General features: G+C 32.4%; 1 protein-coding gene across 1 annotated transcript in view; it reads left to right on the top strand.

The window, feature by feature from the left end:
* LOC145312171 (uncharacterized) overlaps positions 1-15,024 on the top strand; it is a 150,908-nt gene that overhangs the window by 33,973 nt on the left and 101,911 nt on the right. Inside the window, exon 2 of the mRNA XM_080151358.1 lies at positions 9,243-9,359. Coding sequence (XP_080007484.1) covers positions 9,243-9,359 — 117 coding nt within the window. The remainder of the gene's footprint in view (positions 1-9,242; positions 9,360-15,024) is intronic.

The raw sequence follows: 15,024 nt of genomic DNA, 5'->3' as shown, positions 1-15,024 counted from the left end.
TATCGTGGTATTAACAATTTGGATAAATTATTATAGGGTTTTATATTTTTTATGAAATATGTTGCACTTATATCAGGCTGACCACATATTACAACAGATTATGGGGGGTGTTCATGTATTATAAATAAAAAAATTTAGCCAAAAAATTTAAAAGTTTAAATGGTTAAAACTTCACTAACAAAATTGCTTTTTATATTTAAATAATGAATACTATGTGTTGCTATAGTTCCAATACCACATAATCAATACTTCTATTTATAATTTAAACTAGCGGCTGCGCCCTTAAAAGTCTCTAGGCGATTCACCCCCCATTTTCAATTTGAATTTTTAAAAAAAATTGGGTTTCGTTCATTTTTTTTATGGGAGGGGGGAGAAACTCTCCCCCAAAATACTTTAAAACATTCCCTGAATCTTTAGAAGCTTCACTGTGAAGGAGAATCATATCGCTTCAGCGGTTATCGAGATCCTTCGCTGCAGATAAAAAAGCTTACTACTTTATATAAAAGGATTAATTGTAAACAAATAAAACCCTAAAATATTAAGATTTTAAAAAAAGTGTCATTTATTTATGTTTTGATAAACACTGTTATAAAAATGATAATGATGCAATACTCTTTTCTCATAAAATTCTTTTTACCTTCTAGAAGGAGTCAATTACATTAAATTTTCATAAAAATTTTGCATCCCTTCCTTTTTAAAATTTTTTTTTGAATGCTTGAGGTCGAAGGAGGTCAAAAAATAGCCTAAAACCACCCAAATACAATATTAGAGCTTCCCTGAAAAGTACAATCATTTCAGACCAGCAATTTTCGAGATTTTTTGCATCAGACAAACTAAATTGGGGCGGGATTTCCTTCAATTTTAAATGATCATCTAGGGAACCAAAGGGCAACATTCAGTCCTAACTGTGCATGGTAATGAGTTGGGCCAAGGCATTCTTTCTTCTCTAACTATTTATGTCGCGCACCTGGCATAGCATATTTAACGTCTTCAGTTATGACACGATGTCGGGCCGAGATTCGAACCTATCACCTTCCCGACGACGAGCGGATGCGCTATGTGTCGAGCCATGGAAAAAATATATCTTATAGAAACTCTACTATTTTTTAAAGGCCTAAAATGCAAAATCAACCCCTCCTAATTGTAGGTAAGTTTATTTATGGTCTGTATTAACAGTTTTGACCTTCCTCGTCTCTTTGATGCTTAATATGACTATACATATTCATCCTTTAGACATAGAAGGGATAGAACAATGGGAATTTCTTTAATGACAAACCCCATTTTATCTCGTTGTGACGTCATAAATTTTGGAAAAGGGAAAAACAAAGAGATTTTGAAGAGACTTTCTTCCCCCCTTCCCGAAATTTATGACGTCACAACAGGACAATATTGGTTTTGTCTCTTTAATGACTGTAGATTTTCATCCTGTAAGGCTTGGAAGTTTCACTGGTTTTGCGAGTACTCTTATAAAGTGATGCTAGCAGCTGGCTAAAAAAAGGATACTCTCCTCCCCTTATACCCTATCCCCTCAACTCCTAATGGATGAACAAACTGACCAATAAATGAGGCCCATATATGCAAGCCAAATTGAAAACATTTTTTTGGCCTTTTATTCTCTATATATTTGGATATATAACGTAAAAAATACAATACGCTAACTGAATAGTTTCCATATTTTTTCAAAAAAAAATCCATGAATATTTAGATAGCATCTTCAATTACTTTAGAAGATTTAAAATTTAAAAAAATATATGTTTGGCTTGGTATATAATACCTATAACTTATTTTTAATTAAACATTGTTTTAAATGATAAAAAACGTCTCATAAACATAAAGACTGAATAAGAAAAGCAGATATTCATAAAAACAACCATTCATGTTAAAAATCAGTACAAATCCAAATAATTTCCATTGCAATCTTATACTGTACTTATGATAATTGTTTGCAATTTTTTATACTGTTAGATAACAGATACTTATAATTAGATTGCAGAAGAATATGCCATATCTATGTACACATATCTATATTTAACCCGCGAATTATATAAAGATTTTACTATTTACTAGATATTAAAGAATGCTTTCCGCGCATATAAAAATGAAGAAAAAAATATAATATCCCCGAAGGGCCGAAGGCCCCTACTAACAAAACTGGTATTAATTTATTGATTTTTATCTTAATATTCGTGAAAAATGGTCTCTAATATGATGCTATACATGATTTTTCATTATGGCTCAGAACCGGTTATAATCCACCGAATATTAATCGGTTTCGTAGCCATACTATATAAATATTTCTTAACATGGATAGTGTTCCTGACGAAAAAGTGCATAAGAAAATGCCTTAGCGCATAAGAAGTCTTTAAAAGGGTTGTTGCTTTGATAAGTTAAATGATATCCCTTTGCATTTAATATTAAAGTATCTATTTATATAATAAGGTTATTGTGTTACATAGTGGCTATTTCTTAGAGAAATTTGAATCTTAACATTTATTTATTTAATTACTATGTAGGATATTTACTTTTAAATAACTCTAAACTATATCTAATCGCCCAAAGTTTGATTATTATAGAGGGAAAAGGGATTAGATAACTGTATGTTCTCTTCCCGAGATCCCCTGTGCCGACTTTCAATGGGGTCTTTGAAAATCAATCAATAGTGTCAGGAATATTAATCCAGCAAAACCGCTACAAAAGAGCTGAAAGCAATTTGCTAGCATACGAAAAAGGTCCACAACAGGGGGATCCAGGTTGTTGTCTTGTTATACATCTATATTCATAGATCTATTATGAATTATTAACTGGGGAAGGGAGAATTTGAATCTATCAAACATTGTCCTATGCATGTATTTCATGAGTTTTACACACTCTACTAAACTCTATCTGCTAGATGACCATACAAAAGTGGTCAGTAATTTGGTGCCATAAAAATAGGCGTTGAATTCCTGCAATAAGCAGCCCCGAAAACAGGGCGGACTCCTCTAATAAAAGAAGTAAAAAAACAAGTTGAAAAAAAAGAAAGGGAAATGCATTCTGATAATTTATTAACCCTCAACAGTCGGGCCCCTTGCCGCACCTTAATCAGTCGGGGGGGGGGGGGGGGGCGTTCAACGCCCCCCCATATTATCTCATTTCCTATTAGAGCTAGAGGTCTAATTTTTTTTGTACAAGTCCCCTGTGTTATGATGAATTTCCGACCTTAAGTAAGTCAAAGTCAATTTTCGCTTCCTTCACCCTTTTATTTAACAACCTTTGTTTTTAGGTCCTTTTTTACTTAAAAATTTCAAACGGCTGTAATTTTCTTATTTTTGAAGCTAGAAGAACAATTTTTTGCAGAAAATGTTTATCTTTATGTAAATTTTATATTTGAAATGTCAAAATATAAATTTCAGCGGCCGCAGCTGTACTTGGCAGCTGCCAGCCGCCGCAGTCGGCGGTCGGCGGGAAAACGGCGGTGGATCTTTATGAAATTTTAATACGTTATGTAGACATGTAAGAAAAGCTTAAGTTTAAAATTTGAAGTCTCTAAGTCAAAAATTGAGGCCACAGGAGCCTTTTAAAGATTTCTGGAGACCTGGAGGATCAGGACCTGCAGGATCATACCTGGAACCTGAAATTGACTTGAACACCTGTATTTCATATAAGGATGTACTAATAGAGGATATTTTAGTATTTTGGCAAGATAAAATACTTTGTTTAAGTCAAAAAAATATTTTTGCTCTTTACCTGGATGACCCTGCCAGGTTTGCTGGCATCCTGTGCCCGCCAGGATGAAGATATTCAAAAAGTTCCAACTCTCAGTTATGTGTCATACCCAAACTTAAAAAGTCACGCAGTTTGGGCTCTTTATCTTTCACACACAGAAAATGAGATAGAAAAAAGCGGATGGGGGGGCGTCCAACGCCCCCCCCCCCCCCCCCCGACCGTTATCATAGGTCCTGATAAGGTTTTTGACTATTTTTAAGGAGAGTACCACCTCCCTCCAAGAGAAACTGCCCCTAGAAAAAAATATATCCCCCCCCCCCTAAAAGAAATTTAACTTATTTTTAAAAACTACAAATGGAAGTGGGGAGTCGACTTCCAACTTTCCTTCAAGGATCCATTAACCATAATCCATTATAATCAAATTTAGTAATCAAAAAATCCTCTAAAAGTTTACTTTAATAATCTTTTTGATGAAAATATTATTACAAAATATTATTAGATTAATATTATTGGCCTACTTTTTTTATTTTGCTTGTCTGTGTAGATGGTTTAATTTAAATTTGCAAAACAGTTTCTTCGGTCAAAATTGAGCTAAGCCTAAAATTGCTTGTAAAAATAATGAAAATATTATATATTTTTAACTCCTTATTTTATTACGGTGAATTGAACTTTTTTTTGCATATATTAAACTTTTGCTGATATGAGTTTAAACAATAATATTTAGTAGAAGTAGAAACATGCTTTATAAAAAGACAGGATTTCATACATGTAGGTATTTCCAGTACAAGTTTTTTTTACAAGGTTTCAAAAACTGCTGCTCTCTTTGGGTATTTTTCCATTTTTTTAGAGGTTTTTCTGGCAATATTTTAAACTTTTTTTTAGAGGCAGTCTTTAGAATTATAATTCTCTAAATTTTTAAACAAGCCTTTATGATCACAGCTTCTAGATACAATTTAAAATAGTAGGAATGGAGTGTATGTGGCCTTCTTTTAAATAAAGTTATTTTACCCAGAGAGAGAGGGGACAATAAGTTGTTTGTTACACTAGTCCCCTAAATTTTACAATAACATTTTCTTATTAGTTGGCTTAAAAACTTCGAGGACTTTAACTGAATTTGATTGATAGGTTTATTAAGTGTTCAAATCTTTCTCACACTGATTTTAATCTACAGAAGGGGAAATTTTGTGTGTCAATATTAAGGATGTACATCAATTTATCAGCTATTGTCTTATCCCTGTATTTTACCGCATTTACTGTTTCTTCCTACCCTCTCACCCACACATTTAAAGTTCAAAATACGCCCATAAAGGAAGGGATAGATAACATCATAATATTTTTCAAACTCTCCCAAATCAATGATTTACCAAACACTAATATTTAGCGTGATACAAATAAAAAAGGGTGCTTTCCCTCAAAGTACCTCTCAAGCACTGAGCCCCCCTCCCCAACTATTTTTAAAATAAATTGAAAATAAGAGGAAGTATTTTCCTATGCCTAACAACTGCTGGGCCAATCAGTAACCTTACCTCACCTAAAGTAATAAATTTACACAAATGAGTGGGAGGAAGTTTGAGGCTCGACTTATCAAATTGTGAGAAAACACTCAAATAAGTATTATAGAAATTGAATTTTTAGATTTCATCATTTACATTTTAACTATCTAAGATTACTTTCTAAGACTAGTCTTAATGTTAGAAAAGCTTTGCTTTTAAACACTTTAATTGATAGCTACCAATCCCAAATAAGCATAACAAGGATTATTTAGTTCATAGAAAGGTTAACTATACAAGGATAAAAGTAAAAACAGTATAGATTAGTAAACTGCATACTTTAAACTTTACCTTGCTAATATGAACGTAAAGTTATTGGTTTCAAAAGGGCTAAGACAATGGCTGATAAAGAGGGAAGTCTTTTTCTAGTAAATCCCGTAAAGGTGTGTGTTATAAGGCCTAAAAATAGTAGTAGAACAATAAGGTGCTCTATATATTTGTATTCCCTATTGAATAGAACAATAGGGAAATTTTTTTTTTTTTTGATAACCATACCTGGAATATCTAATAAATGTTTTCTATAGGTACAAGGTAAAGGTTAAGAACAATCTATACCATTAAACAAAGGAAGAAGCCATTCTTTACAGGTTGATTTATTCAAGGTGACAAAAATTAGTTTTATTTTTGTGGAATTTCATGTTTGTTTGCTTTGAAGTAGAAGGTTTCAATGTGCGTTGTTTCATTTCAATTTCACTACAGCAAACAACTACATTTTAGAACATTTTTTTCTGTAAATTAAACTTTCATTATCAAAAAACTAATTTGTTTTTCAACTATATTTTGGTCAAATCTAAAAAAAAATATTCTGGCTTGAAAATAGGATTTGAAACTAAAAATGACATACTACACAACAAGCAGAGAAAGAATATGACATGCAACCTCCACTTTGAATCTCTTACCTTCTTATATAGATTGTATATCTGAATGTTTTCAAAATTGTCTGTATGTAACTTGTTGTGTTGGTTTGTTTCACTAAGTCATTGTATTAATGATTTGTTAAAGTTTCATTTTAATGTTCACTGCTTGTACAACCTGTAAAGAATGGCTTCTTAGTCGTAGCTCAGTCGTAGCTCAGTGGTAACGCACTGAGTTACGGTGATGAGAGTTCGAGTTCTAGTCTCCATGTGGTAACTTGAATTTCTCAGTTGAATACATTCACACAACTTCCCCTGGTTGTGTAAGAAGGGGATTATTGAGTAAGTTTGGATACTCAATAGTCAAGTACATAATATCAGTACTACCCTTATCCCAAGCTCCTCTGCGGAGAGCGTCATTCATTACGGTGACTTAATTTGGGACACCTGCAATACTCGGCAAGGGTGAGGTAATAATGAGTAGCTCTCATGAGATAGCGGGCCAAGACATAATGTACTTGAACGTGGAGCTTGATAGCCCTAGTGGCTATACAAAAGTGTCTCAGCCTACTCCATGACTACTTAGGTCCAAACCCTAAGAGACTATGGCTAATCAATCAATGGCTTCTTCCTTTATTTAATGGTGTAGATTGTTCTTAACCTTTACCTTGTACCTATAGAAAACATTATTATTATAATTATATATTTTTTTAATTTTTGTCAGTTTGAGCCAAACAAAGCGTTTGATAGAAATTTCTTATGATAGATATTCCAGGTACGGTTATCAAAAAAAAAAAAAAATTCCCTATTGTTCTATTCAATAGGGAATACCACTATATAGAGCACCTTATCGTTCTACTACTATTTTTAGGCCTTATAACACACACCTTTACGGGATTTACTAGAAAATGACTTCCCTCTTGATGTACATCCCCATTGATAATAATTACACTCTCTGTAGATTACAATTATTGGTTGAAACATTTATGAACCAAGCAATCAAAATTCAATAAAAGTCTCCAAAGTTGTTAGGTCAACTAATAAGAAAACGTTATTATAAAACTTTGGGGACCGGTGTAATAAACAGCCCAATGTCCCCTCCCTACCTGGGTTGCTAGTTAAAATGATCTAATAGACATACGGACATACACTAATTATACAGTAGATGCAATACAAACAAAAAAAAACTTCATAGTACTTATTCATTAATTTATTAACTTTACAACAGAAAGCAGAGAGAAAAACTTCCATTTATCTTTTTAGATTCAACTCTGCAACTTGTAATCAATCTTACCTCTCTAGAAAAAAAACAGAATTCCAAGTTGGGCTCAGCAGCCGCGCGTTGGCCGCGTGCAAGCCTCAGTGAAATGATCATATTATAACTTTAAAATTCAGCCGGATGTCTGACCCTGTTTCTAAAAAGACAATCCATCTTTTCGGAATTATTTTTTTTTATATACAAGCTAGTTTAAATTTAAGGCTTTTGCGCGGCTGTCGAGCCCTGGTTTCAAGGACGAGTTTTATTATTTGTTTCATGACAATACTTGCTAAATGATTTTTATAATAAGTGTCACCAAATATTTTATCACTTTTACGGTATGGCTGCGAAACTGATTAATATCCGTCTGAACAACCAATTATAATTCTAGGCAATAATGAAAAATCATGTTTCGTATCGTATTATAGACAACGAATAATAAGATAGAAACATAAAATTAAAATTGGCCTAAGCCTTCGGCCTTTCGGGACCAACATAACTGAAATTAATCTTATAATCTTTCATTTTAATATTCGCATAAAACTGTATACAATTTGATGCGATAAATAAATATTGTTCTATGTAAATTGTTAGACCTATTCCAAGTTGTAAAATAAATTTTGAAGTCAGTCAGGGATCTTAAGGGATAAGATAATGGAGATGAATTGATGTACATTACGAATGATGAAAAACAAAATTATCTTTAGTTTGAACAAACCAATTAAGATTTAATTAAAGTACTCGAAATTTAAGACATCAAGTTATAGAACTTGATCAATGTATATAAATCCTTGTGTACCAGTTTCAGTTCCCTCCCTCCCTAAATATTATACTGGTTGAAAAGGGTTAATTTATCCCCATTTGTTTAGTTTCCGTGATACTTGACATTACATGCTTATTTCAGTAATAATCATATCTAGAATAAAGGGACTGGTAAGGGAAGAAAAATAAAAAAATGACTAGTTCAGAAACTAAAAAAAAATATAAATTAAATATGATTTTTTTCATTTGCTATGTCTTTTTTTAACATGGACATAAGGATACACATTTTATTTATAGTCTTTGAAAATAGACATGATATATCTAGATGGCCCATCTGACCTAGAAAGTGAACTTTATCCTAAAATAAATCGACTATTCAAACGAGTGAAGAAATAATTTACCTAAGAAAATCTTTATCCTATGATAATTTATAAAAATCTGTAAAATATTTCAACCAATGACATGTCTGGAATGTACCTTCACTGTTATCCTATTGGCTGATTTAGAGAGTATGTCTCTAGATTATCTCTATTTCTTTGAATTTTAGTCCATAAAATTTCATTCAAAGTAACAGCTAGCAAGAACTTAAGATCCAAACGGATGAATAGACATCATTCTACTATACTTTATCTCTGAAAATATGGTGTACCGAATTCGTAAAACGTGAGAGGTCATCATTTATACCTAAATGCTAATTCTTAGAAAATGTAGACAGGTTAAGAATCACATTGCAAGTTTTAGTGTAAGGGCAAGCCATCTTTTAAGACCTTATGAAATTATATTTTTTACAATAACAAAAAACAATTCTTTTTATTATTTGAATTACATAAATAATTTAAGCAATGGTTTAATATATTCTAATGTAATAATGTAATAAAAATAGCTACAGAACCTGATTCTAAGGCATTTATTAACTACGAGGGGAAAAAATTAGAATCAAACTTTTCCTGTTAAAGAATTATGGAAGGACTTTGAGATATTATAATAGCTCGCATTATAGACAGTTTTCCGCTGACAGTAAAAATGAATTTTATTTGTTTTTCTTTTTCTTTTATTGAGTTACATACTGTAAACAAGACTGCAAACCCAATTAATTATTTATATTTGTTTTAGGAGAGAAGGCGGCAGCTGGAGAGTCAGACTGCCGGACGGCTGGGTATGCAATCCGCAGACCTGGGAGTTAACTCTGGCTCCAGCCCAGTCCTGCTCCAACTTTATGATGCTGTCAAGGTAAGATCATTTCCAGTGTGGCTTCGAAACCAATTAATATCCGCTCCTTAGAACCGGTTCTAAGATATACTTAAAAATTATGTATAACATACAATTTTCCACGAATACTAAAATAAAAATCATCATTTACCTTCGGCTCCTGGGGAGTACAAAACTGGTTTTATTCTTATAAATTTTTATTTTTATAACAGCGGAAAGCTGTCTATGATACGATGCGATTAACAACTATTACATCACGTCAACTAAGCAAATTTCAGGGCTCTAATGGCAGATAAGTTGATGAACATCTCCAAATATGAAACACAAAATTGCCCCTTCGGTAGATTACAATTACTAGTTTCTGTAGGATAAGAAATCTTTCAGCTTTTTTTTACAAACAAATCCTTTATTTGATGTTTTCGGCACTAATTATAGCACGAATATGTAGTTGAATCTTTGTCTGACTTGTTGTATTATTTATTTATTTGAATACCCGTTCCTTTTAATAATATTTGTAACTAATTTGCATGATTGACAGTGAACATGGGCTGATGAACGGTTTGTAGAGGTTTCAATGTGTTTTTAAAGCCCCCGCATAAATACACTTTTTTGGAAGATTTATTTTTATGTAACTTAAATTTGAATATTTTCCCTAATAACTGTTACGAGTTAAATCAAATATTTCTTAAAAATTTGGGAAACGTGACAAAATTTTGTTTAAGTAGTTTGATGTTTTTTATTATTGGTTCTTACTAAGAGGTAAACCTTTAATTATGTAGTTATGATGTCATTAGACGATAGTATATAGACAACTTGCGGCTTCGCCCCTAGCCTCTAGGGGCTTTGCCCCAAGAGGTAATAAAAAAATTAAGGCGAAATTCGTTAAAGGACCAAAGAAATCTTAAGCAAAAAAAAAAAAAAAATGTTTGTTTTTTGTTTTTGAGGGGTTGGGGGTGTCCCACCCCCCAGGAAAATAGCTTAAAACCACCACAGGACCAATAGGTATATACCCTGAAGAGTAGAATCCGATCGGTTCAGTGGTTACCGAGATCTTAAGGGACAGCCAGACAGACAGACAGACGGACAGACAGACATCGTTCTACTTTGTATTATAGATAACCCAAGAACTTGCCTATCTATTGTACCTAACTTTATAGGAATTATCATGCAAAATTTGAAATCTATAAGACAAATCTAACATGCCTAAGTTAACAGAAGATTAATCTATTATTAATAGACGGACGGACTGGCCCTAATTGTAGAAATGATTTGCTTTAAAAAAATCCCTTTTGAAACTCCATTGAAAAATAAAACCTGTAGACTTAGAGACTCTTCCAACATGATGGCTTACTGGAACAAAACGTCAATAAAAACAAAACTGACTGAATAGGCCAAAATTAATTTTTGTTCGTGTTCTAACTTTTCACAAGCCAATTTTATGCAACATCCACAAAAATTATTATGCACACGTAAATTTCAGCGTCATTGATGCGAAAGATATTGTAAGGAATGATTAAGCTGAGTATCTTTTTATTGATCATGCATGTTATTTTCTTAACTAGAGGCCTGTAGGAGCTCTTGAGAAGCGGGGGGAGGGGGAAATTGACCCTCCACTACTTTCAATTGTAGTTTAAGAAAGAAAAAGTAAACAAAATTTTTTTTTTGGGGGGGGGGGTGATTTATCTTGGTAAGTTGGTAGTTCCCTCCCATAAAATAGTTATAAACCTTCCCTTTTCACTTTTTATTTATTAAAAGCTATTTCTTATTTTGCGTAGAATTGCGTAAAGGAAGCATTGGCGATACAATCCCAAATCTTTTACTCCAAAACTCAAGCAAATAGGTTTATACATAAGGGTGTTTATGTATTCAGGATAAAATAAAGCAGCTTGCAATGGCTTAACATAATGGATTTATTGTTACTTGGATCTTACACCAGATTATCATGTGCTCTAATTAAGTGAAACTGGTAGCGGGCTAAAATGACGATCCCACATTCCCCCATTACCCAATCCCCTTCCCTTTTACTGGATGGACGAACTGACCAATAAATGACCCTAAATTGACGACATTTTTTCCCCCTGTCATAATATACGTATGTTTTATCAATTCTTAACGTAAGTCCCTCGAATTCTTTTGCAGCTAAGGCTCAAACTAATGGCTTATTGTTAAATATAACCCATTAAATTATAAATAAGCTTTGTCTTTTCTATTGAACATTAAGTTTTACCATAATTTTCTTGTCTTATAGCAAAATGGAGTGCTTTATTTTTGAACTAGCTAGATCGTATGACACCCTAACACACAGGCAACCAACGGGAATTTTGAGCATAAAATTTTAATCTGAAAACACGACTTTATGTTATTACGTAAAATCTAGGGATGCAGGGATGACATAATCAAAAATATATTACTACCCCCCCCCCCCCCCCCCACCATTACAATAACATATATACGTATATAATAAAAATTGGTGTATATTAATTTAGTTGCAATTGTCCATTCCTTCCTGCTTAAAAGCAAACTGTTTTTAACTTCACAGGGATATAGAAAGAATTATTTTGTTTTGATAACAAATATTTTTGATCAAGGAAACGGTGTTTTTGAACGAGGAAATATCTTGCAGTAATTTGAAGAAATACAATCTATGGAGAAAGGGGACATTGGGCTGTTTTTACACTAGCCTCCAAAGTTTTCTAATAACATTTTCTACTTTATTGACTTAACAAATTTGTGGACTTTTATTGAATTTGATTGGTTGAGTGTCCAAACGTTTCAACCACTAATTATAATCTACAGAAGGGGTAACTTTGTATCATCATTGGGGATGTTAATTAAGTTATCGGCCATTGGGTTATCTCTTATGGCCCCTGAATACAATCATTGTCATGACTTCAAGCTTTAATTTATGCAAAAAAAACACTTGTTTCTGAATTGATTCAGCATTTTTAGTGCTATTATCTTTCCTTTAACCCTGGAAATATTATTCGCTCATCTTCTCATTGGTGTTTATGCATTTTAGCAAAGGGGTCATGGAAATAAATCGGAGTGGTGAGTTTCGTTGAATTTTCACAGTAGCTTTTCTCCAATTTCTGGAACCTGCGGTGGGCTCTATCCCTGCAGGGCCAATTTTCTACGAATATAAAAATGTACTACCATAAGATTAAAACAAGTTTTTTTAGCCCGTGAATCGGCATATAGGGACTAAAAAACTGGTTTTGATCTTATAATTGTACATTTTATATCCGCAGAAAGCTGTGTATAATACAATGCGAGAAATAAATATTCTTTTAAAAACTACTTCTAGCTACTTCGTATGAATGCCATATTTTATATAATACAAAGAAAATAAAGGTACTAAGAAAGAGAGGGAATGTCTGATTGAGCCAATAGGAGAATCGCATCGGAATTTACATTGGATCTCATTGGTTGAAATTATGTACACATTTTCCTACGAAGGCATGTTTTTTTTCATTTCATACATACATAAAAGTCAGCTGTTAACAGTATATTTTCTTAGTAGAAACCTTTGCGGAATCAGAATTAATTGCCCAAAAATTTCGTTTACAATTTGAAAGCTTGAAACAAAGTTGGATTCTTAAAAAAAAGTTAGGCTGGCAACTCGCTGGTGAGGCAAAATTATTTTTGTGAAAAATCCTCCAAAATCGAATAAAAAAATTTACAAAAATGAAATAAAATCTTAAGAGGGTTATTAACATATGATTTTGTTTAATTTTTGTAGATTTTTAATGTGCTTTTGGATGATTTTTCACAAAAATAATTTTGCCTCACTATCGAATAGCGAGTCTATCATTTTTTAAGAATCCACATCAGCTTGAGTCGAAAGTAAACAATACTTCTGTCTGCTAGGAATGTTCTCTCTTAGATTTGACGAAAAAAGGGTTCAGAATATTCTTCTACTCTTCTATTTCTATTACAAAGAATGATTTTTTCCTAAATATGGTCAAAGTATTCATTGATATACACTAAACCGCCTTTATATTTCATGTTGGGTTCAGGGAGGGAGGCGACAATGGGCTGTAAATTACACTGGTACCCAAAGTTTTATAAACCATATTATCCTAATTGTTGGCTCACAAATTTGCGTACTTTTGGTCAGTTAGTTCATCCAGTAGGAGAGATGGGGATTGGGTAAAGGGGGTTGATGTAGGTTGGGGGTCGTTATTTTAGCCAGCTACAAGTTTCACTCTTTTTGAGTACAAGGTAATCTAATGTAAGATCCAAGTAATAAAAAACATTTTTTTAAAATCAAATGATTACTTACAAGATAATCGACAAACTAACTAAAATTCTAGTTGTTAAAGGAAACATTAACAAGAATATGGGAATTTGGAGTCATATTGGTTCAGCAGTTAGCGAGATCTCTCACACAGATATACAGAAACACATCCTGCTTCTTTTCTGTTAGGATAATGGTCTGTTGTTGATATTATATACAGAATTTATACAGGGTAAGGTTAATGTATGTAAATTTTGAGCTAAAGTCCATCTCAGATATATGCAAAATATATACATCATCAATAAGCTTTGAGTTAAGTACCATAGAAAAATATTGTTTTAACAACTTTGCACCTCATCTTTATGTACTCTGGGAAATTGATGCTTGCAGCTGGCTAATTTAATGATACCCTCTTTGCTCAATACCTTTCCCTTCTACTGGATAAACGACCTGGCTAGTAAATTAGGTTTAAACCAGCTAAATTGACTACATATTTTCCAAAATATACACATCAATAAAATGTATTCTATTCTAACAAGTATAGAATTAGCTACTTAACTAAACATCTATATTTTTCTATGGGAAACCATTACGATACCTGATAGCTAACATTTTGCACATTAAGCATTTTTTAAAACGCAAAGGTATTTTACAACAATGGTGTTAAGTTTTATATTTCTATGAGGTTTTAAGGCGATTATTATTTCTTATATATATTTGAAGTACTTATATATCTGTAAAGAATATCAACAAACTTGAAAGTTAATATGATATTGGTTAAATTATTTTGTTGGACATACATACATACCACTAGTATATTTTACCTTCGCTACTTATTTTAAATGCATTTTTAAGTTTGTCAATAGTCATTAATAGTATTCTTGAGAATAGGAAGGAGTATTCTAAAAAATATTTACATTACACTGAGAAAAAAAGTTTGCAAAGCCTCTAGTTAGATAAAAGCAGAAACATAGCCTAAAACCACCAAAATACTTAAATCGAAAAATTAAATGGCCTAATACAATCCCGGGACCTATGTGAAGGTTCTCTACAATGGAGAACTTTATCGGTTCAGTGGTTAGCGAGATCCTTTATTGCAGACAAAATTAGCTTACTACCTTATAGTTTGACTTTCCAATTTTTTGATGAAATGTCCTTATCCTTAATCATACCCATACATAGTTAACATTGGTATGTAATAAATCATGTAAAAGGGTCAGCTGAATTTGAGTTTCCGATTGTATACATAGTTTCCTCATCATATCTCAATATTTACTACTAGCTAAAAAAAGCTTCAAACTTAAAAAAACTAAATTTAAAAAATTAAAATTTTAAATGTATAATGTATAAATCGTTTATACATTATATCGCTTTTCCCTTTGACCGGAGTAGCTGAAAATGGGTTTTGCAATATTTGGGTTATCTGCTGTACAACTTCGGAAATTAGGG

Source organism: Acartia tonsa, chromosome 2 (genome assembly GCF_053477335.1).
Source record: "Acartia tonsa isolate MP-2025a chromosome 2, ASM5347733v1, whole genome shotgun sequence".
Taxonomy (NCBI): domain Eukaryota; kingdom Metazoa; phylum Arthropoda; class Copepoda; order Calanoida; family Acartiidae; genus Acartia; species Acartia tonsa.
This window is presented reverse-complemented; position numbering and strand designations above follow the sequence as displayed.